At 39.2% G+C, this 24,854-nt stretch overlaps 1 protein-coding gene and 1 long non-coding RNA gene across 5 annotated transcripts in view; one reads left to right on the top strand and one right to left on the bottom strand.

The window, feature by feature from the left end:
• Positions 1 to 750: 750 nt before the first annotated feature.
• Positions 751 to 15,845, bottom strand: LOC140001804 (uncharacterized). Its single transcript, XR_011807329.1, has 3 exons — positions 15,300 to 15,845; positions 4,343 to 4,497; positions 751 to 1,394 (listed from the first exon to the last, which is right to left on the bottom strand). It is a non-coding gene; the product is annotated as an uncharacterized lncRNA (long non-coding RNA).
• Positions 15,846 to 16,207: 362 nt separating this feature from the next.
• KHDRBS3 (KH RNA binding domain containing, signal transduction associated 3) overlaps positions 16,208 to 24,854 on the top strand; it is a 91,665-nt gene continuing 83,018 nt past the window's right edge. For 3 of the 4 annotated variants that reach the window (XR_003495860.3, XM_027452736.3, XM_027452735.3), the window contains exon 1: positions 16,208 to 16,726. Coding sequence is in view for 3 of the 4 variants with exons in the window: in XM_027452736.3 (XP_027308537.1) it covers positions 16,639 to 16,726 (88 nt within the window). In the remaining variant the exon portion in view is untranslated. The remainder of the gene's footprint in view (positions 16,727 to 24,854) is intronic. The other variant, XM_027452737.3, reaches the window with a different exon arrangement.

Here is a 24,854-nt window from a genome sequence, read left to right as displayed (position 1 = left end):
GACTTTGAGGAGTTTTTGTTGCATCTCCTTTGCAGAACTGACAATGAGTGGTGCCTAAATTGCAGACCAGACACAAAATCTGGACCTCTCCCATGGTCAGAATTTTCCTCTGGTAACTGCTGTGTTAGCATATCCCTGTTGAATCCAAGGGTGTTTGGATTGCCTCTCCAAAGGAACTAGTTGTCCCTAGTGCATTGCACAGAAAGCACTCTGAGGGGTTTGGCTTCCATTTTTTTTGGCACCAGCCACCTAAAAAATAACCACTTAAAAAAATCACTGCAGTTCTCTATCCATCTGTCTTTAGTGGTGGTGTGAGACAATTTTATTCTAAGTTGCTAGCACTGAAGGAGTCCTACTTCAATGAAGTATCACTACAGAACAGAAGCTGCTCTTCAGAATATTTTTGCTCACAGAAGCAGGATCATGGAAAAGTGAGAATATGAAGAAGGTTCATTTTGGCTAAGGTTTCTGTGGCTCTCGGTCTCCGTTATAGATGTGCTCATTAGAAGCCATTGCTACAGACCTGTGTACACGTTTGAAGTTAAACACCTGCATAAACTTTGGCACAATGTGATCACAGCAATTAGCAGTTATACTGGTAGTTATTTTCATTTGCTCTCATGCTAGATTGATTTGTATACTTTAAAAGGTTACCAAAGCACCATAAAGTCATTAAATATTGTCAGGAGCTTGGTGAAGAATTTCAATTTCTATAGTAACCCTAATAAAACCACAGAGGAGCGAGCATATAGATTAATACATATGTATATATATTAATTTTTATTTTATTTTATTTATTTATTTGGTAAGAATCTGCCTTACACAGCAGACTTGGTATGTGAAAACAAACCAGCTAATGACAGATTTCATTGAGGTTTCCATCAAAGAAACAGATTGTTGCCATGGGACACACCTCAGTCATTTACAAAAAAAAAGTAAACACAGTCTGAAGTCAATGTATTTGTTTTCTTAACTGAAATGAGAAATCACAATCATTCCAACCATTTTTTTTCCTTCTTTTTGGTCAAAGAAAATAGTGTCTTTTCATTGTTTTTCCATAAGCCAGGAAGAAATTCTCCAAGAATGGGAAAGATGCAATTCAATTGCCTAGGAATGAGCATCTGGTGTTACCTGAGATTCCTCAAGACTTGATAACAAGGCATCATTTGTACAGGGAGAGGCAATATGACACAAGATCTATAGGCGATCCACATCCATCTGCAACAGTAGCTGGAGGTCACATCTGCTATACTAAGCATGTCAAGTTGCATTAGGGATGTGTTTGGTACCTGCTGCCCACCCAAATGAATGCTGTGTCACCTTTGTGCTGAACAGAAGCACAATCCTTGGTGTTCACTCTATGCTGAATCACAAGTGGTGGCCTCACTGTCACACTGGTAATGAAAACAGAGAAGTCAGAAACTACAGTTATGGTTGTCAGCAATTCTAAAGCTATTCTCTCTCCTTCAACTCCAAAATTCATTCTAAGATCTCATTAAGAGTTAATAGTTTTTCATATAGAGAACAAAACATATATTATTACTGCTTAGACAGTTTGTGCAAAATCAAGTATTTGTGCAAAATCAGTGTTTTGTTTTAAATATTGGCATTGGCAGGTTCAGAAAGAAAATAAAAAGAAGGCACTAAGAATTTCTAAAAGACATAATTCAGTTCTAATGACCCTCTTTAAAAATGCAAGACTGTAGTATCATAAACTAAATAGTCATTTCCAAGAAATTCTATGTCATTCAGATCCAAGAGACTAAAAATGTTCTCCAGCAGTACAGAAACACCTATCTGCAGGAACAGCACAGCATCAGCACTGCAGGAAACTGAATTCTAACGTGTATAAAACTATTGATTACGTCATATAGGTAACACTGGGGTACAAGCAAAAGCTATATCATCCATTTGTGTGAATATTTAAATAGTGCGATAAAATTCAAGATTTCAACTATTAGTACAATATATATATTAAGTGATTTATTGAATGTTACTCATATACCCTTTTGTAAAACAACATAAAACCAAACTGAACTGTCCTACATTATACTCAAAAAAAGCATGTGTCTTCTTCAAAGAAAGTAATCACAACACAGAATCTAAAATCTCCAGATAATTTTAACCAAATACAGCACAAACAATGATATCGACCCTTATTACCCCTCAATGCTGTCTTGCTACTGCCATGTTTCCTTTACCATTTCCTTTACATACATTTTAATCAAGCATTACCAGCACTTCATCCCCTTTTTGCAATGTGTTTATAATGGTTATTTAACAAAATAATCACTTCAATAGAACTACATTTCCCAGACCATTTTGTAAAACAGTTATTTTTTGACAGCTCTCAAGAACCATATAGCAGGAAACTACCTTCTTGAACCTTTGTCAAGATTTTAAAACCCAGTTGAAACAGGCTCTATACCAATTGGCACTGTAGATATTTTATCAACTCCAGGCTTGCAGGTATTTTTAAATAAAGAGCAAAAATCATTTTTATAGAGACATTATCTTGTCTCAGCTTACTCTACTGTAGCATTTGTACACTGCTGTCTATTATAACTAAATTCTTTATAATAAAGTCTGGAGGTTGAAGAAGAATTTCTTCAACACGGGAAATGTTAAATGACGTAGTACAGAAACACCTAGGGCTGTTTTGAGAGCTTCCATTTTGAAGCCTTACGAAGTCTTAAAAACAACAGATTTTTTTAATGACGACTAATATCAACTTTCACATTATTAATCCATGCTAATTTCTATTTCTTTAATACTTTCTAACATTAGAGACTATCGCCTCTTTTGGTGGGTTGGTTCTAAGGCTCTGGGGGATGAAAAATGGATTCAGAATTCCAGAGGCTTTTCTTTCTCAATTTCAAAAAGAAACACAGTACAAATATCACTGACTGTGTAAAACTTTAGAAGTTTTCTTGTTTTTAAGAGTGGAGGTTGATGGTTTTTATAAAATCGGGCCAGAAATTACTTCAGTAAAAACTCCTGCTGTATCAGCATATCTGGATGAAAATCAGCTGTGTAACATGATATATGGATTTTCTTTTCTTTAATTAAAAAAAAAAAAAAAGTTGAGAGCTCAGTGTTAGTAAGAAAGAGCTACTTGTGATAAAGATTATATGAACACTAAACTAGATTATAAATTATTATTTTTTCTTCCAATTTCTTCTATGATATTTTGAAATTACACATTTGATGTAATTTTACGTCTCTGAAACAAAGATGTGGATTGCATTTTCTTATTTGATTAACAATAACTTTAACAGTTGAATCTTCTCTGGAGGGATACAAATATTGGTGCTGCCAATTGCAAGACTGTCATAGTAAGGAAATGCCTTGAGTGTAGCTAGATCTTGTAAGCTGTGGGATATGAATGAACCATCCTTTAAGTTTAGGACCACAGATAGTGGACAGATTATGATTTCACTCATTAAGAAGAAAACAACTTTTTATTCCTCAAATTACAGTGTTTTCTTTTCTAATCTGACATCAAGTTCTAAGTTTACAATAGAGAGAAAAACAAGATGAGCACACTTCTTTGGACTTCCTTCCATTTCTTTCATTGAATTAAGATCTTTTGTCTTAACACTGCTGGAATAATAATACTCTCCACATCTATTTTATTATTATTTTTTTCTGATTCTTTTTGATTTGGAGCAATTTTAAGATTAAACATTATTTCTGAACTTTACCCATCCTGTATTCTAGTGCATAAGGATCTAACTAAAATGACTGAACCATTAACATTTTATTTAATTTTTTATTCAGAATTTATTCTTCAAGAACCTATAACTTTTTTGTTAACCTTTCACAAGTCTGGCTTTTACATTTAGTGAGACATGGAGGACCAAAGGTTTGCAGCAATTTTATTGCAGCAGGTTTTAAATAAGAAATTGGTTTGGCATTAACCTTTTTGTCTAGAAAGGGGTTAACTGGGGGATGGTATTGTAAATATGATTTTCACAGCTATGGTTGTTGAAAACTAAAACACTTTGGAAACACATGAAAGACAGTATAGTGAAGGGTGAAGTTGGGTTTCTATCTAGCATAGTTAATATAAGAAAGGGTAGTTGGGCAGTTGTATAAAGACCTGTGTTCTAAAAACATAACTTAATTGTTCACATTCTTTATATTAGGTGAATAATGATGAACAGATGCAGGATGCATAAGAATAACCTCTATACATAGTCCAAGTGGAATAAACATTATATACATTGTTTGAGAGCTTTAGGGCAAAAGCTCAAGTCCTACAGTGAACTCTGTTTTGGCACACTTGCACGCATGCTTTACTTCAAAGGAGATGTTTGTAGGTATAAGGAAAGGCCCTCACTTGTAGAATATCCAATTTTCTGTCAAGGCAGTTCCGCTGATATTAGTGTCCCCTGGACTCTTTCCTTGGGCAAACTGCTGGACTAGATGACATGGGGGGTTTGTCTGTTCCATCTTGTTTTTCTACAGTTCTGTATCATGCAGCTCCCTGTAAGACTGTTAGCAAAAAGAAAATTCACATTGATCCTGTTCCTGCATGTGAAAGACAATAGCATCTGACAAGGCATTGTTTTATAAAGCTACTGTTGACTACTGGCCTTTCTGCTTAAAGAAACTTGAATATTCATATCTTCCTCTATGTGAAAAACCAACAGGACAGTAACACTGCCATAACTAAATACCACAAATCTTGAAATGTAAGCATATGTTTCTTTCACACATTCCCACTTTTATGCTTTAATTTGTCCCAGCCTACCTGAAGTGTTTTTACTCAAATTAGATCTGTTACTAGTATAGAATTATAGCTGTTCTATTTATGTGCTATAAAAATGAAGTAGAAATGTATCTGGATATATTTAGGATTGAATATTTTTAGGATTGTTTCCTAATCTGCAGAGTAAATCTAATGCAATATAGAGCACAAGAGATCACATTATTATCCTTATAGCTATAATATAGGGCATCATGAAGTAAAAAAAAAAAAAAAAATATTAAAAAGATACCATAGTGAATATTAAAAATAAAATTATTTGTGTCATTTAGAACATTGTATTTGTTTCACAATACAACTAAGAACACAGCATATTTGTGTAACACATTCTGTTTATTGAAAAACAGACACAAAATGGGGTAATTTAACTGCATATTATATCATGTGAACAAAAGATCTGTCGCAAAACACCAGAAAAAATCACAGTAATGAATGAAAATATCAGCAGCCAATTGTTATGCTAATTTTGGGGACTTGCTGCAGCAGCAAAGTTGAGATTTAGGATGACTGCATCAATCACTAACTACTAATGCTATAAAGATATCCTTAGCTTCTCAAGGTAATATAAAAGACACATTTATATCCCATTTTTCAAGCATTGCACTTTTACTTGAACCGTATAAGAGGTGAACTCTTGAAAAGTCAATAAAACTTAACAGTTTCCTTAAGAAATCAGAGGTTGTTTCCTTGGGAAGTATTGTGTTCTAATTCTCCACTAATTAAAACAACAACAACAACAAAAATATCTAGAGCCTGAGAATAGGAGCCAGAATTCAGGTTTTAGCCCTGCGATGTGTAATATTTAAGGAAATCTGTGCTTGGATAGATTTTAAGCCTTACTAAGCACTTCTTATACTAGCACACATTACTGGCTGTTCACTGCCAAAATAATAAGACAGTGCATCAATAAAATTCAAACTATTGATTTTTAGTAACTTGTTTTTCTTCTGACCAAAAATAAATATCTCAGTTTAAGACACAGAATTGCATTAAGTCAATATCCCAAATTATTAAGGAAAATGATTGGGCAAAGGAGAGAAATTACACTTGATTTAAGCCTTTTAGCAGGAAAGCAAAGGCCTATTTTTGCCTTAACATTTCACATTACACATGGAACTAGAGTGAAACAGTCCTGTCTATTATGTTCCTTCATTTTGCTAAAACCTAATTTGTTGACAGAAGTGCTGTTATAATTGTAACATATGGTCAGGACTATTGTTTTCCACTTGAGTTCAAAATTAAAAATCTAAAATAAGGGCGTTCTCATCTATTGAATTCTCAGGAATACTTTGTAGAAACTGGTTATTTTTTATACAGTGACTTCTCACAGACACATTTTTTTCTACCCAGCCCCCAAAGCAACAGAGCTCTCTCAACATTTCTTATATTGCTGTCTTCTATGCATTTTGTCTTGTTTCCACAACACATTTAGGACTCACAAATCTGGGACAACTTCTAGAATTTCTCTTTAAATCCCAAAAGCCAATCTGTTAATACACAACTGCTACGCTGTATTCCCAGAGCTCTTTCCCCTGGGATTTATTAGTGCTCTGATTTATTTATTTATTTATTTATTTATTTATATAACTGTATTTGATACTTCTGCTGATGTTTTTTTGTTGTTATTGTTACATCACAAACATTCCAATATATTCTTTGCCATTATAACCAGTCCTCCAGTTTGTTATTGGTTTTGTGTTTGTTGTTATTGTTGTTGTTTTAAAAGGACAAATAATACTGATTTTTGTCTCCTAAGTTGTTGGCAAAATACCTTAATTCTTTAATCATTCTCAAAACTGGATGCAGGAGATAGCTAATGCAAGATAGCTAAGTGTAAGATAGCTAATAAGATACCACCTTATAATTGTAAAGCTAATATGAGGGTTGCAACAAGTGTCCTAATAACACACTCTCCCCCTCCTCCTTATCTCCATGTAATGGTACCTGATTTTGTGACCACTCAACATTCAAACAATGCACGATACAAATACTGTTTTTCTCATGCCATGAGACAACTAATAGAAAGATGAATCCTGATAAACAAATTAAATTGATTCTTCCATCCAGATTACTTTATCTTAAATAGTGAAATAAATATAATGCTATATATGTCATATAACTACTATAGAATGTAAAATTATTACAAAGAACTGAAGATTACTGTTCTATTAATACCATGTTGCAGGGCAGGTACTTTCAATTTCAATTTCATCTCAAATGAAATCAGGCTGGTATTGAAATGGAACTTCACTAGTTTATTTACTGTCTATATCAAGATATGCTAAACCTACAGAGTTAATATTCAATTTGCTTAATGCAAAAATTTAGAAAAAGATAAGTGTAATACAGAAACATATTATTCCAAAATATAAAACCAAAACACACCGATCAGAAGTTGCATTTGAACTGTATTTAAGCTTGTCATGTAATGGATTTAAAAATTGGTTTTCTTGTGAGACAAACATCATAAATATAGTATTTGACACAATTCTGCCTTTCTACCATAGGTTCTCTCTTTTTCTAATACTAATGATTATCAAGGTATGTACAACTGAGACTTTCTAAAAATATATATTTTTTGAATATATTGGTTGCCTACTTTGTGATAGAATGAAATTAAGCAGTGAACCCACACCAACATTTCATTGCGGAGATGGTATTGATAGGTGGTTTGACAACATCAGCTTTAGAAAACAGAATTACTTTGTTGTAAAAGCGCAAATGACATTATTTGGATCTAGACATAAAAACACACTAGCCTGTTCAGCAAGTGCTAGTGAACTGAGCAAATCTCTGATGACAAATGGTTGATGGTTCTTTCTGCCCTTTTCTTCTCTGAATCACAGAAGATAGTTGGAACATAGGATACCGAGAACATTTTGCGCTGCTTGATTCTTCCGTTGTAGCATACTTGCCTGGCAGAGTGGGAACACTTATAAAAATCAATGTTTCACATATTTTCTGTATACTTTCTTTGAGCAGGAGGCAAAGACTTGCTGTCTTTTGTGGTGAGTTCATTCTCTTTCATCTGTTGCCTGTAGAAGGTACAGAAGGAGCACGCTCCCATTCCCCAACAGAAGATGAACTGGTTATGGTGTACTTTGTGTATAGCTGATTTACTTTTCAATGGCTCCTTTGGGGCTCTCCTACCACTGCTGCTTTGCATCAAAATCTCACTTCAGGTAAGCAAACACTTAGAGGTCACTCATAAGAGCTCATTATTTGTGTGTGTATTTAGGTCTCATCGTACTCTGCAAATTCTTCATTAAATGCTTTCTGGTTCATTCTAGTAGCATCTGGTGTAGCTGAATACCTGGACTGAAAACCACTACCTTCTAGAATTTTAAACAAGATTTATTTATTTTTTTTCCCCAAAATTGACATTTTACTGTTATCCCTTCTCCTTAACAGAACTAAAAAATTTGTTTCAAGATTATCATGTCTGAGTTAAGTCTGAGTTAAAAGCAAATGCAATAAACTACCAGCACCAAATGGCCTCTATTATGTATCTTTAGTTTACCCTACCTCTGTGGATCTGAGCAGTCTGAACAATGATATTTTCTGATACATTATCAGAAGGAAAGAAACTAACTACAATTTTCATGCAGAATAATGAAAGAAATAGAATATGAGTAGATCAGAAAAGAATTACCACAAAAAGTAGTGGTAGGTAGAAGACACTAATGTAGTGGATTTCTTTCAGGGTTTGGAGTTCTTAATATTCCTCACTCTTAACTGCTACTCTTTCCACCTGGTAATGAAGTGTAGGTGTTTTACCCTGCTGAGCAGCTGAACTGCACCACAACCACTCTCTCACTCCTCCTCCTCAAAGAAAATGGTGCAGAAAATAGAATGAAAGGGCTACCAAAACCTCGACATATAAATCCAATAAACAAGGAAAAAAACAGAGGTACTTTAAGATCTCAGGTAAAAACAGATAAGAAAACAAATTATATCATTCTGAATTAAGACATATTTCTTAGTAAAGGAAACATCACCATATAAAGATAAATGTTTCAAGAGATATCAAGGTTTTAATAAGACAACTATTAAGGTATATCTTATGAGGTCTGGTAGTTAGGAAAGGCAGTCTATGAAAGAATGGTTTTTAATGAGATTGAATGAGAGAAAAAAAAAAATAGCAACTGTTTCACATTGGAAAAAGCTGTCCAAACAACAGAAGAAAACATTTACTGGCACACAACGTAATGTGCGAAAAGAGGTGTAACCAGGATGATGATAGGTATAAAAAAGATAAGGGTAAAATAGATTTTGGCACCACCCAAGTTCAGAGCAATAAAAGAGGCATGTGGAAAGCCCAGATGCATGTAGCTTCATAGCACATATAGATTGTTCAGCAGTGTACAAAGCACATCATATCTACAAGTATGCTACACAGGAAAAAAAAAAAAAAAGCATAAAATTTGGCAAAAGTTCAGAGCAGAGAAATTCAGCAATAATGCAACATTCTTTTATAGCTACAGTCCAGGATCAAGAAAGAAGTGGCGAAAAACTATTTATAAGCCATTTTATACATACAGAACTATACTTAAAATTTTTATTATATATAAGAAAGAAAGAGTATACAAAAAGAAGTCCTTTCACCATGACTATACCGAAATTTTTTGCATCATCACAACTATATGAAATATTAGGAAATACATAAAGGAAAATGTCAAAATGTAGATTTTTAATAAAAACATGTACAGAACCAATACCGTGACAGAAGGATGTAAAATCATTGCATCTTAATTAAAGCAAAATTAGTTTAATCTTATGAAATAGCTCAGTGCAAAGAAAATAAAGTTCTTTGTGGTGTCTGAATGTAGATCATATGATCAAGGCATATGTGCATGCAGTTCCAGGACTACATGCACCATTAAAACTGCCATTAGCAATAATGTATAAGCAAAAGAAAAAAGCCCTGTGGATCATGGCTTACGTGAATATAATGAACAAGGTGGTGAACTCACTGCAGTGTATTGCCTCAATTACTGTACAAGAAAATGGAGAGCCTGTTGTGATGCTTTTAAAAGCCGGAAAAGAATAATGAGGAATGCTAAAATATGCCTGCTACAAATGATGTCATCGTTGATCTTTCCAGTTCTTACACATTTCATGTACTAGGTGCTCAACCTGGATAGCAGGAGGTCAGCCCAAGCAGAGATTAGTGACACAGTTTTCCGCTCTCTGGAAGACAGCAGTTCAAGAAATCATAACAGTTGCCCATGAGATTTTTAAGGAAAGTTAAATGATATGCTAACAGGATTGTTCAGAACTAGCCATTATGAATGTCTGAAACAGCAAAATTATGGCAAAATCTTAATGTTGCAGGCAAAAATATGAGGAGGTGCAACCTAGGACTGAATTACAGTTAATTTAATAATAATTTAATAATTACAGAGAACAGGTGTGGGTAAGTTAACCATTTTGATTATGTCTAAGAACAGAGGAGTATCTACCTCTGAGTAACCAGAGTTAGTGTTATAAGCAATTAGAAATATTTTTCTTTCTTATAAGAGCTGAAGAACATAATGAAGATGATAACTTAGGCAGAAGTCTAGAGCAACTTGTGTGGGAAAGAAGTAAATGATATTGGGATCACAGTCCGAATGATTTCACAGAGGATGTTTACCACACATTTTCAACAACAGCAAAAAAAGTCATTTACTTGTTTTGCTGTAGTATCACTGGTTCAACACCCCTGCTCAAGCAGGGACACCTAAAGCTGGTTGCCCTGGACCATGTCTAGATGTTGTTTATTTTTTTTTTTTAAGATCTCCAAGTAGAGAGACTCAACAATTTTTCTTGGTAACCTGTTCCAGTGCTCAGTCACCCGCACAGTAAAGCCCTGATGTTCAGACGGGACCTCCTGTGTTCCAGTTTGTGCCCACCACCTCTTGTCCTGGCACTGGGCTCCACTGAAAAGAGGCTGGCTCTGCTCTCTTTACACCCTCCCTTCAGGTATTTATAGACATGCATAAGATTCCTCCTGAGCTGTCTTTTCTCCTGACTGAACAGTCCCAGCTCTCTCAGCCTTTTCTCATAGGAGAGGTGCTTCAGTCTCTGCATCATATGTGTGGGCCTACATTGGACTGTCTTCAGCATGTTTGCTTCTCCGAGGTACTGCAGCCCAGAACTGGACATGGCATTTCATGTGTGGCCTCACCAATGCTGAGCAGAAGGGAAGGATCCTTCAGCCTCCTGGCAACACTTTTCCCAATGCAGCCCAGGAGGCTGTTGGCTTTTAATGCTACAAGGACACACTGCTGGCTCCTGTTCAACTTGGTGTCCACCAGGACCTCCAAGTCCTTTTCTGCAGAGCTGCTTTCCAGCTGTGTGGCCACTGGCATGTACTGGTATCTGGGGTTGTTCCTCTCCAGATGCAGGACTTTGCACTTCATAGAATCACTGAATGGTTTGCATTGGAACATACCTTGAAGACCATCTCCCAGGAGAAGGACATCTTATAGCAGGTCAGGTGTCGTGGTTCCGCTCGAGTGGGCAGCCGAGCTCCACCACAGCCGCTCTCTCACTCCCCCTCCTCAAAGAGGAATGGGGAGAAAATATGTGAAAAGGGCTCAAGGATTGAGATAAGGACGAGAAAATCACGCAATAATTAGTGTAACAGGCAAACCAGACTCAGCATAAGAAGACAGATAGTAAGATTTATTGCTCATTACTAACAAGCTAGAGAAGTGAGAAACAAAGGAAAGAAACCAAAAGCACCTCCCCCCCCATCCACCCTCTTCCACCTCCTCCCCCCGAGCGGCACAGGGGAACGGGGGAATGGGGGTTATGGTCAGTCTACAGCACTTCTTCTCTGCCGCTCCTTCTCGGTCACTCTCGTCCCCTGTGCTGTGGGGTCCCACCCACGGGATGCAGTCCTTGATGAACTGATCCGGTGTGGGCTTCCCACAGGCAGCAGCTTTTCCAGAACTGCTCCAGATATGGGTCCGTACCACGGGGTCCATCCCTCAGGAGAAAACTGCTCCAACCTGGCTCCCCTACGGGCAGCAGCTCCTGCCAGATCACCTGCTCCTGCGTGGTCTCCTTTCCACGGGCTACAGGTCCGGCCCGGAATCTGCTCCGGCAGGGGTCTTCCACAGGCGGCAGCTTCCATCGGTGCAGGGCCACCTGCTCCACCGTGGTCTCCTCCACGGGCTGCAGCGTGGAACCCTGCTCCACCGTGGTACTCCATGGGCTGCAGGGGGACATCCTGCTTCACCATGGTCCTCACCACAGGCCTCAGGGGACTTCTGCTCTGGCGCCTGGAGCACCTCTCCCCCTCCTTCTACACTGACCTTGGTGCCGTTCCTCATTCCCTTGACTCTCCCGGCTGCTGTGTGGCGCAGCGTTTTTTCCCTGTCTTAAATATGCTCTCACAGAGGCGCAAAACAACATCACTTATTGGCTCAGATCTGGAAAACAATGGAGCCCTTCCCAAACATGGGGCGGCTTCTAGATCTTTCTCACAGAAACCACACCTATGGCTCCCTGCTACCAAAACCTTGCCACGTAAACCCACTACATCAGGTTGCCCTGATCTAGCCCTTGCTGAACTCCATGAGGCTCCTGTTAGCCTATTTCTGATATTTAATACTAAAAAACAAGGTACAAAAGAAATGGAAGACTTAGATGAGCATGCACGTGCCGCAGTGGCTATGAATAATGTGGCAAAGAGCTTATCTGCCAGAATTTTTTTTCTCCTCACGCAAGCTACTTTTTTTTTTCCTGCAAATCTTGCTTCTCTTAGAAATAAAATATAGAGAAAGAGTGAATAAGATATGAAATCCATGTAACAGATCTTTTAAAAGAAACAGCCTTAGGAGTAAATTTCCTTGCGGATGAAAGTGGCCTTAACTTTTAACTGTGGAGCAAACAGGGTAAAAGAGAAAGCCACAATTCAGAAGAAAGCCTCCAGAGCTTCTGAAAACATTTTGTGATACATGTGTTGATTGATAGTTTGCTCTTGTCTATTTCTTCATACTTTAGTCCAAATTCAAATAAAATAAAAAAAGAAATAATAATAATATTAAAAAGAAATAGCTACAGCAATACTGAGGTAAGGAGTGCAATGATAATTTCAATGTGCCTAACAGAAATTGGCAAGTAATATATTGGAGCACTAAGGAAGCCAGCACCTACTTAGCAACATGCTAATCAGAACCATGGTGAGTCACATCAAGGACATATTCACTAAATGTGGTATTTGTGACAAACTATTTCCCAAAATAGATTTTGCTTCTATAGGTCTTCAGCTGTATGCATTTTAATGAGCTGAAGGCTTAAATAATTAATAATTCCTTAACAGTCTGCTACGGTTTGTGCTTTAAATCAGGACCCACTAAATCAGAGGTAAGAAGTACATTAAAGCCATGTAAAGTCTTCTATGGTCAGTGGCAGCTTAATATGATTGTTGAGTAGATGGAATAACACCAGTCGTATGAAATAAAAATGAGTGGACAGTAATTTGGGCAAAACCATGAATATCTCAGTGCGGTTGCAATACTAGGAACATGACTTAGTTGTGAAAATACTGCTTGTTATTCTGACCCAGTAAATAAGGAAAATGTGCCTGCAACAAGTTGTGCCAGAGTGAGGATGCAGCTCAGTTGCAGCCTCTTTACACAATCCTCTGATATCTCTTCATCTGTGTCAAGAGGTACAAGAAGTAAGGAATTGAATTGCATAGCAGAGGGCAAAGGTACTAAAATGTCCTAGTGCTTCAATTATGCGGATATTAATTTTGGCATCTACCTTTTCTTCTTAATAATTGACAGATGCTGACAGGTCACAGAGCTGGTGGTTTCAGAGCTGTTACTCTGACGTTGGTTCCCAGCTGATAAACACCTACTGGACTAACTTCGTGAGACTGCCACGTGCATGTAGACAGCAGAGTGGACATGTGTAAAAAATCCTGTTAATTTTACTGTTGGAGAGTAGGCATAAGCACTTTAACTGTGAAGTTTAAAAGTTCGGACTCATGATTTTTACACATCTGTGAAAAGTAAAACTAGTACTTACTGGACAGTTCCTTGACCAAGCTGTTTTTCAAGCTTTGTATAGATTGCAGTAGCAGGAAAACAATCAGTCCTTAAGATTTGTGGTTTTTTTTGGACAGTAAGAACTGTTTTGGAGTTTTTTCCCAGGTAAACAGATAACCTAAGCTGCTTTCTATACCATGTATTTCCATCTGTTCTGTCCTCCTCATTTTATTACATCCCAGTGAATTTCACTGGAGAAAACAATATATTGTTATGTACAGGTTTGAGTTTCAACGATAGGATAAATTGTGGATAATTTTACACTTCCTACGTTATTATAGACCTGGTGAGAAACCAGTGTTTAGACATACAGTAAGCCTTTCTATATTGAAAACCAGAGGGAATTGGTATACTTTAGGAAAAAATACTGTTGTTTTTTTATAAAACATCAAATGTTTATTTAATCAGGTACCGGGGGGAATATGACTTTTTCCAAGAAAGGTACATTGTGTTTTATACCATTTGTATAACAGAGCTACCTTTTTGTCTGAAGTTGCGTATGCTGTAGAGGGACTTTAAATATATTTTTGGCTTTACAGGCAAAGGTAGGGATTATTTTGCTCCAGGTCATTCAATAAAGATTACACTCCTACATATTGTTCTGTGTCAAAGTTGTGTGTGTCTGCCTGTTTCACAACAGATGGCTGCATTTCAGTATTTTTTTTATAGAAGATGTATATAGGAGGTTGAAATAAAACATTCATTGTAATCCAAGTTTTTGCAGTTGCTTGTATGTTTTAGTTGTATCTGTCAAGTTTGATGTCATGCAGGAGACTTTAAAAATATATTTCTGTAAATTTGTTTCTGGTTCTTGTTACTGCTGGGTCAGATTTATTTGGAGGGGTAGTACAGAGAATGTAAATCAAGTACATTTTATACTGTAGAGCATCGAACATTTTTTATGAGACATTCCAGTCTGTGAAATATAACAAGATGCAACATACCTTAATAGATGGCCCTTCCGTTTTGAGGGTGAAAGAGCACATGTAATTCTCAGAAGGGAACCTTAACCCCTGCTTCTAAGCACTGAGTGAGTGATTTCTCATGTTAGTCTTTTTTCGGAGATTTTTTCTCCATTTTGCAAGGACATGACTAAGATGCATTACAAACCTATTTTGCATGAAATACAAATGGGAGATTATTTGATTATTGTCACAGAAAAAAAAAAAAGATTGTTTCAGTGGTCTTTTAACTGTAGCTGATCATGTCAAAATGATTACAAAATTTAGTATTAGGATTTCGGCATCAGTGATTTTGTATTTTTGTTTTGCCCTTGTGCTGTGTTACTGAGGAGAATGGCTGTTCTCATTTACTCTGGGTTTTTGTCACCAAAGACTCGTTGATAAAACACCTAAGGTCTAACGAGGAGGCTTATGTAAAGTCTCAAAGCTAAAGATCAAAGTGAATAATGATGTAATATACCAAGTGCATTCACTGAAAAAACAGGAAAATAGGCTTGAGTCTCTCGAACTTGCTCTTACCTGTGAAATGGGCCGCTACTGAACCACAAACTCACTTAAAGTCGTGTAATTCAGCGGTATGATTTTCTAGCTAGTATTTATGAAGTGCTTTGTACGAGAGAAACAAATACAAAACGCTGGATAAACAGAACGAACGGTGTTCGGGGGAGAAAAAAAAGTTAAAAATCGTGCTTTCTGTTCTCATTTGAGGAGCAAAATCTCGCCGTTCTTGGCTCCTTTAAGGGAGGACGCTGCCCTCACCAGCCGCCCTCAGGGGGCTGAGGGCAGCAGGTCCTGAGACGGGATTGGGGGGCAGACATCCCCTCAGGGGAGCTCTGCCATGGGGGTTTCAAGGGGAGAGACCGCCCCTCGAAGCCCGTTAAAACCCCTCACGACCCCTCAGAGCCCCTCAAAACCCCTCAGAGCCCCTCACGACCCCACAGAGACCCTCACTGTCCCCTCAATATCCCTCACTGTCCCCTCAATACCGCTCACAGCCCCCTCAATACCCCTCACCATCCCTCAAAAACTCTCATAGCCCCTCAAAAACCCCTCACAGCTCCCGAAAACCCCTCAGAGCCCCCCAAAACCCTTCACACCCCCCAGCTCCCCTCAGAGACCCCACCCCGCCCGCCCCGCCCCAGCCCAACCCCCTCAGCGCGGAGGGGCGGGACAGACCAGAAGGGCCGGGGCTCTCGGACGCGCAGCCACCAATCCTCAACCGCGGCGCCCCCCTGACTGACAGCCCAAGCCAGCCAATAGCAACCGGCGCCCCCATAGGCGGGGCGGCACACGAGGGGGTGGAACCGGTACCGCCCGTTGGGAGGAGCGGGGGCGGAGCAACGGCTCACGAGGGGCGTGGCTTAACGGCTTATGGGCGTGGCTAAGGGGGCGTGGCCTCGGTGGGGGTATTTAAACCTGGCGCGGCGGGGCTCGCCCGCTCAGTCGGCGCAGCGCGGCGGCAGGTGTGGGTCTGGGCGCTGCGCCCGCAGCCCCCGTTATTTTTTTTTATTTTTTTAAATTAATTAATCCCCCCGATTTTTCTCCTTGAGGGCCAGCGCGCTGTGATCCGCTTCTTCCCCCCACTCCCAGCAGTGCGTCTCCATTAAAGGGATTTGTCCGTGCCCGGAGCAGGACCGGGGGAGGGGGGCTCGGCGCCCCTTCCCTCCCCGCTCTCGGCCGGGGGCTCGCGGCGCTGCCCTCTGGATGCGTCCCCGCAGCCCCTGGCGGGAGGCGGCCGGGGTTGGGAAGCGCTGCCTCCGAGGATTTACCGCCGCCCGGGACGCAGCCCCGCACCGCCGCCTCCTCCTCTTCTTCTTCCTCCTTCCCCGCTGGGGCTCCGGCTCCCTGTGCCTCCGGCATGGACGAGAAGTACCTGCCCGAGCTGATGGCCGAGAAGGACTCCCTGGACCCGTCCTTCACCCACGCCCTGCGCCTGGTCAACCAAGGTGAGGGGCGGCGGGGGGGCGGCCCCTGCCGCGCTGCTCGAACTTTCCTCCGGGGTTCCCCAATTATCCGTGTCACCTCCCCCGCTGCCAGCTCCCGAGGGGGGGGTTTGGGGACCCCTCCACATCCAGCCCTCCTCGGGGTCTGTGGGGCTGGGGGGTCACGGTGGTGATCCTCCAAGGGATGGGGGTGCTCGGCCGGACGCACTCCGTCTCCCTGAGCGGCTGTAAATCCGGCACCGATATCCCCAAATCTCAGCTTTCCTCCAGAGATAGATTTCAGGCCACCAGAGACGGTCACTGGTTGATTTATCCCAAGCCGAGTTGCATAGGACGGCTTTGGGGTTTAGGAGCTTCTGCTTGTGTTGGAAGTTAGCTTCCCAGTTAAATGCCCCAAATGCTTTCCTAGTTTAGCTTGCCTGGGGTGTTTCTGCGTAATAAATAGTTCACAGTTCATAGATGCGTGATCCTTTTTCAAAAGGACACTACAATCTATATCTTTGCCCGTGAGCTTGGGACTCTAGGTATTGGCTGTACCTTAATACTTCAGTTATTTCATTGATTTTTTGAAAACATTCTCTTTTTCAATTATATACCTCCAGATAATCAAACAAAATGCGTTTTTGGTTATGTAGCTCCAGATAATCAGATGTAATTTTGTGTCCTCTGCATCTGGCATGTCACATAAGCTGTAAAGTGCTGGTTCTTTGTTTCAGTAAAGTCCCATGTGACTTACACTCTAATGCCTCATGTAAATTTGGAAATGGGTAATTAGCAGGTGACTTTCAAGTGCAGCTCTGTAGATAGACACTTAATAGAGTGCTTGGGATGGTCAACTGAAATATGTTATGTTAAATCAGCATATAACCTAAGCAAAATCAAATGATTTTTGCTTCAACTGAAGTGATTGCAGAGCTGTACTCCAGTACTTCACATCACAGGAACAAGTCTCAATCAATGCTTCTTTTAATGCATTGACATACTTTTTGATGTGTAATGGACTGCAAATGCCAATCTCTAAATCTGATGGGGGATCAACTGTTGTGTGAAATACTCTGGAGTTACAGGTAGCTGTCAGTTTCAGCTGTGGAATGCATATGCCATGTGATTTGTAGCTGTGTGCCCTTGGGCTGTTGGTATTTTGCATGTTTTTCCTGATTCTGAATTTGGAAATGTGCCACTGATAGTGGGAGAAAGGGGATTGGATTAACAAACAGATGTTTGTTTGCTATAAGTGCTAAGCTTGATGGCTAAGAATTTAAGGCTGCAAATTAGTGAAGTTACTTTCAGTTAGTAATAGTGGATTTTTTAACATGTACAGATTGTGTAAATCATAATTATGAAGAAGTTACAGAAGTAGGTATATTATTTCAAACAGTGTATATGGAAGTATATAATGAAAGTATATGATTCTACAACTATTACCGGAGTCATGACTCTGTGGGACACTAAGCTTTTGCAATTCCCACTGAAATTAAATTAAAGGGCAGGAACTCTGCTTTCTTTTTATTGTTTAATATCTGGTATCTGCATGCATACTTCCAGTAGCAAAAATTGGTGTTCCCTGGAAAAAAATGTAGATGGCATTGATCCAACCTCTATTCTAGTCTTTAGTTTTTTTTTGCTTAGTTAAGGCAGTCTTGTCTTAAACTGGAAGCATTTTGTCTGTCAAGTAAAATTATTAAACAGGACAGTATCAAATAGTTGTAGTTTAAGATGCATATTTCTGTAACTTCTATGAAATCCTCCTAGGCAGATGTACAGTCAAAGAATCAAAGGTAAATTGTCTGTGAAATAGAAGTAGGAGATGCATGACTAAGAAGATGCTTTACAACCCCCATTGTCTTCACAAAACTTTATCAGTGTCTGGTTCATTCGTCTCAATTGTTATTTGCAGGTAAATTAATGCAATTAGTAGGAAAACATATGTAATTTTAGTTTGCATTTTGTATGTCAGGTTCAGTGAGTTCTATGACAGTTTAATAAGGCAAATTAAATGGCTTGTCTATGTTCTAAAACCTAGCTTGTGTAGCTCTTCAGCTTAGAGTGAAGCATGCTTCAGTGCCTTCTCCCAGTTTAGGAGATCTTATCAAAGGCTTTAAGTGCTTAAAATAACTGGCTTAATTATGTAATGGTGTTTCTGATGTCTTAATACCATTGTTTACTATCTGCATTTACTTTAACTGAAATACTGTAGATAAGCCAACTTTCTGGAGAAACTTCAGATTGATTTGTACGAATCGCGTGGTTGAGCCAGCAAATCCTTCTGAGGTGCTGAAGCAGCTGAAGTATGTGCTCTTAGACAAAAGAGCAACATCACTAAAATTTCTACTCTACCCATGTTGGAATTTGGCTTCTACGGAGAAGTGGTCCTGTGTATAGACTTCCAAAAATTTGTTAATTATAGCTTTTGCACAAGTGGACACATTTGCATATTATACTTATAATTACAAATTATAATTTGGATACATACAAATTGCATAATTGTAAATGATACAGGAAAAATAGAGCTTGACATGCTTTCTAGTTTCAAGGTAGTCATCTGAAAAAGAGCAATGATGAGATGACTAGGATGCTACAAGAGTATTCTTTATGGACAGTATTGTTAATCTCTTCTGGAATTGAGGTAACTGTTTCCTTTCCCTAATAAGACCTTTCAGCATCTTCAAAGCTTTAAAATCAAAGATCAGTATCCTTCATTGCCCTGGTATAGTAATGATTTTTTTTTTTGCTCAAAACTGTTCAAGCATTTGGAGACTTGCCTTTTTGGGATGCAGTCCATTGCTGAAATTGTTTTAAAGAATCAATGACATATTTAATGTTTAAATTTTAGAGCAGTAGTAATCTTATGAAGGAGACTAGACTGTATCCTTTCCTGCTTCAAATGAGGTTTACTTGTATACTTGAACAGTAAGTCCCTTTTAAAGGGACTTATTTTTATCTGTACATGATAAAGCATGTTACAGGTCAGAAGCAGACTTCTTCTGCATGTGCAATAAGATGCAATAAGATGTCCATGCTAATAGGATTAATTTGCAGCTGGTCCCAGACAGTGGGTGCTGGAATGTTATGTCCAGTTACTGTCTTAAAGGTTCTGTAGATGCAGAATCTTGACAAGGATAAAGTTCTCTGAATGAGCAAAAATATAGTAATGTGCATTTTTCCAACTCATAACTGTCAGGTACTCTGCTTTACATAAAATCTTCTGTATGTAGAAGTGATACTTCTGAGATCAAACCAACTCTTTATCACTGCGAGGCACTGAGCAGCTTTTCAATGTTTTTGATAGCTATTCACATTTTGGATTGCATGTGAATGTTGGTAAATGCTCAAGTGTAATATTGATTGTAATAACTTAGTTCACAAGTGATAATATAAAATGCAGAAAGATTGGTAAGAAGAGTTACTTTACTGTTATCATTCTCTTTCAGACCTGTGCGTGGTATTGGCAAGTATTTTGTGAATGTTGAGTAAAGGATGTGAGATCGCATGATGACAGAAGTTCACTGTGAAAACATGTCAATACCAGGCATGTTTTGCGATGGAAGACATGAGAGCTGATGTCTGGCACTTGCTTTGTATAATGGTAAATGTGTAGGTGAAAGAAACTCTAAGGTTAGGACAGCTGAAATTTCTACTTCAGGAGGTAGAGTCCCAGTACATAACCTTTTGGCTTTTTGGCTTTTACTTCTATATAGATTGGTCTTGTATAATTCTTCTGATGATCTCATTTTAGTTATTTTGAGACTCAAGGTAGTGCTTCAGTCACCAAGGCTACCCTTAAACTCTCCTCAAGAACAAGACACAGAGGAATAACAAGCCCTCTGATCAGTAGATGGCTGTATGTGCTAGCTGTATGATGTTGGGTCCCCTTGCTAAGCCATGTGACCAGTTCTGATCAGTATGGGTTTGCTGGAATTTGTGCTCAAAACTTCAAAAGTAGGAGTTTGGTAAACAAATATCTTCTAAAAACAGTACCTCCTTAAATGTCAAGGAAGGACTGTAGAAAGTATTGTTCCATTGTGGAAAATAGAAACCTGATTTTTTTAGCAGACAAGATAGCATTGTAAAAATAAAGTAAGGATATAATAAAGGTTCCATAGATATTAACTTTGAATCAATCCCTTTAGGGATATGAAGGTTGCCGGGTGCTTACTAAGGATTTTTTTTAAGTTTTCATAAATAGAATTCTAATTTTCACAAATCTAAAAGGTGTATTTGATTGCATGTATTGAAATACCATACATAGCTTGTGACATAAATCTGTTAGTGAATAATCTTCTTGCTTCGAGGGCAAATGTGGGGTGGGACAGACATGCATGGTGCCTCTGGTTCCCAGTCCCTCATGAAGTTACACATCCACTACGGCTGTACAACCTCACATTTGCATTCACTTCTCACTGCATTCTCACACATGAGCGAAGAAATAACTCATTTGAGGTGTCCTGCTCTTGGAGGCTGGCAAAATGCTTTTGAAGGTTGTAAGCATTTTGTAAAGCAAATGAAAAGCTGGAGGGATTTTAAATGTTTCAAGTAGCCTTAAGAGTTAATTCTGTAATACGCCCTTCAGACTGAAAGATTTCTTCAAAGTCCCTTTAAGTTGTCATTCCTGGAGGTTAACTAGAAAGCAAAAACTGCTGTTATCGTCTCGTAATCAGACTTCAAAACCCTGCAAGCTTTCATAGACTACTGTTATTTTGCAGGCATAATGCACTGAGAAATTTGTGACAGTAATATGAATGGATGTAGCTTGATGGCAGCCCCATAAAACCAGACAGGGCTGACCTAGGTTGTTTTGTTAATATAGCTTGAAAAGAAATAAGAATTTGAAGCAATCATTGGGGTGGTTGTCCCTCATGTCTTGGTCAGGCCATATTCTCTGCTCTGTAACACCTCACAAGCTGACACTTGTAGCTGCCTCGCTGCTTTACTCCAATGAAATGGCACGGGGAAAGTAAGTAATTAAGCTTGTGAACAATTAGATTCTTAGTCTCTTAAAAGTCTGGAGAAATGGTTTATCAGGCATTCAAGTCATGTTAACAGGGAAGCTGCAAAATGCAGCTTAAGATAATCATGCATACTTCACCCTGGGCTCATCTGCTCTGAAGCATGACTCTAGCCTGCAGCTGCTCACCGATGATCACACTGAGCCCAAAGCTGACTTCTAATTCACTTGCACACTTACTTTGGCAGTCAATGAGAGAGATCAAATTTAAAGGTTTCAAATTTAAGCTGACATGGTTTGTCACTTTCAATCCTTTTCGACACCAGCCATGCAAATTAAAACTCTAACCTTCTGAACACTTATTTACTGTCGAAATTGCAAAGTCACAGCACTGAATGGCTTCTCCTCTGGCCCATGGCTTGCTTGACTCTACTTGTGTGCACTTAGAATTTATGCATGTGATGTCTGTGCCTCCTGAATTACCTCCATCTGACTTGAACTTGAAGTGTAATTGAGAAATAAGGTAGTGTTTTGATTTAAGAGTTGGTTATTGGGGTTCAGAGTTAAGGCAGCCTTTGTAAAGGGTTTGATGTGGTACTGCATGCCTTTTTAATTAACATTAAGCAGTTCCAGTAAAAAGCATGTTTAAATGGATTAACTGGTACCTGACATAACTAATAGTTTCTGGTAAATTGACTGTTATCTGAGCTCTACAGGAGTCTTGCAGGCTTAATGTTTGTTATTAATAGTGATAGAGAATGATAAAGGACAAGTACACTGGGTAAGTGGCATATCTTGATAAAGTAGGGGCTGTTGATCTGCTTGACCGGCATAGGCTTGGGGAAGAGTGGCTGGAAAGCTGCCCAGCAGAAAATGACCTAGGGGTGCTGGCCAACAGACAGCTGGCTGAACATGAGCCAGCAGTGTGCCCAGGTGGCCAAGAAGGCCTACGGCATCCTGAGTTGTTTGGGCATGTGCAGAGAATAGAAACGAAGCTGGTGAAGAGACTAGAAAACAAGAGATGGTGATGTGGCACTAAAGGATGTGATTTAATGACGGGACTTGGCAGGTCAGGTTTATGGGTGGACTTGATGATCATGAAGATCTTTTCAAACCTGGATGATCCTATGATCTGCAAAGATAGGGACCTGAAAAGTAAGAAAGAAAGTCTCCAAGTGCATCACTAGGTAGAAAATCCATATGGCCCTGTAACTAAGGTCATAGGGACTAAAATGTCAGTCTTACAACATTCTAGGTACAGAATCCTGAACATCTTTATCTTCAAGAATATCATGGAAAGCTCTGCAAAATGCTTCGCAAGCTTGATAAAAGGTCTGTAGGCTGCTTGTTAGCCTGATTCATTTGTGAAAGTGATCATTAACCTGTGGCTTGAGTGCATAACTACCTCCACAGAGGTAAATAAAGGTTCTTAAGAGGCCCTTTGAAGTTACTGTGAAATATGTAGCAAAGAGTACAAGTGGAAAGTAAAGCACAGTACTAAAACTTTGGATGATTAGCTGTTAAATCAAGTATAGGAAATACAAGACTTTTCTCTTGACATATTTGATTCAATGTGAGGTGTGTGCTGTTCCCTCAGGTCCTGTCAGTGTCCCCAGAGAGCAGAGCTCAGCGCTTGCCCCTCTGCTCCCCTCATGAGGGAGCTGCAGGCCACCATGAGGCCTCCCCTCAGCCTGGGCTGAACAAACCAAGGGACCTCAACCACTTCTCATATGTCTTTCCCTCCAGACCCTTCAACCTTGTAGCCCTCCTTTATCACTCTCTAACAATGTTATCCTATGCATCACAGTGGTAAGCTAGATACTTATGACAAAGATGAAGCTGAAGAGTAACAACTAGAGGTTGGAAGGAAAATACTTGAAGCTGAGGAAGTGGTTGTGCCAGCAGAGGTTTAGATTGGGTATCAGGGAAAATTTCTTTCCAGAAGGGGTGGTTAGATGCTGGAACAGACTGCATAGTCTAGTGGTTGCCATCCCTAGAAGTATTTAAGGAATGTGTAGATGTTGTGCTTAGGGACATAGTTTAGTAGTGGACTTGGCAGTTAGTGGATGGCTGGGCTTGATGATCTTATGGGTCTTGTCCAAACTAAATTCTGACTTCTGTGCCTTAAGCTGAGCTGTCTCAGCAGTTGAGTAGTGCCTGTTTTGTTCTCCTTGCCTTTTATTTTAAAACATTCCTTTGCTAGAATTCATCTTTCTCATATTTATCTTTCACTGTTCTTATGGCATGTGTTGTCTTTTAATTGTTTTACCTTATTGTCAAGGTAATATTCATAAGAAACTGAAAAGTTAAATTTGTCCTTCCTAGTCTCCATTTCCAGTTGCTGTTTTGCTGGCTGCCTTCCATTTCTTATTTGATGTGTTTATCAGACTTGGCTTCAGCTAGCAGCTCAGCAGAAACGAAGTTGCAAGGCAGCAGCAAACAAATGTCAGTTCAATGCTTGTAGTTGGTAATCTTTAATTTTTGGCCTATCTAGGTGTTCTTTTGTAGGTTTTCAGGAAGGATTCCTTGACAAAATAATTGGAAACCTAAATCAGGAATAATTTCAGTAAACCTATTGCTCTTGCACTTAACAATTTCCCCTTTAGATTAGAAGTTTGGCTGTGCTGATCTTAGTTTAATATAGTGACAATGAAAAATCTGAAGTTGCAAATCCTTTGAGGATTTACTATTTTCCTTCAACTTTATTAATCCACTTGGAGTGTATAATAGGAATAACCAGTAAGGGAAGGTGCCTTTTCATGGATAAAACAGAATCTAGTGAAAATTGCTGCTGTTGCTCTGACACTGAAGATCCTGCTGCATTCATTGGATGCTTGGAAAGTAAATGCATTTGTAGTCTCAACTGTCTCTGATCATCCAGGAGCAGTAACAGTATTCCTGAAGGAAAGTTCTTTGAAAGCAGGAAGCTTTTAGATTTCTTCAGCTGTACTTTCTGCTTGTTTGGGGAGGGGGGGGAGGGGGTAGTAGTGTTGCTTCTGAAATGTACAGAAACCAAAGAACTGCTCTTAACACAGGAATTCTTCCTTTACAGTATATTCTTGTGTTAACTGATAATGGACAAAACTTTTCCTTACTGGTTCCTTTTGATCTGTATCCCCTAGGAGGTGGCCAGCCAGAGTGTGCAGTAAAGCAATGATCTCTGGTCAGCAGCTCAGTTTCCATTCT

The sequence above is a fragment of the Anas platyrhynchos genome, chromosome 2, assembly GCF_047663525.1.
Source record: "Anas platyrhynchos isolate ZD024472 breed Pekin duck chromosome 2, IASCAAS_PekinDuck_T2T, whole genome shotgun sequence".
NCBI lineage: Eukaryota > Metazoa > Chordata > Aves > Anseriformes > Anatidae > Anas > Anas platyrhynchos.
The sequence above is the reverse complement of the archived record's forward strand: the minus strand, read 5'-3'. Positions and strand labels throughout refer to the sequence as shown.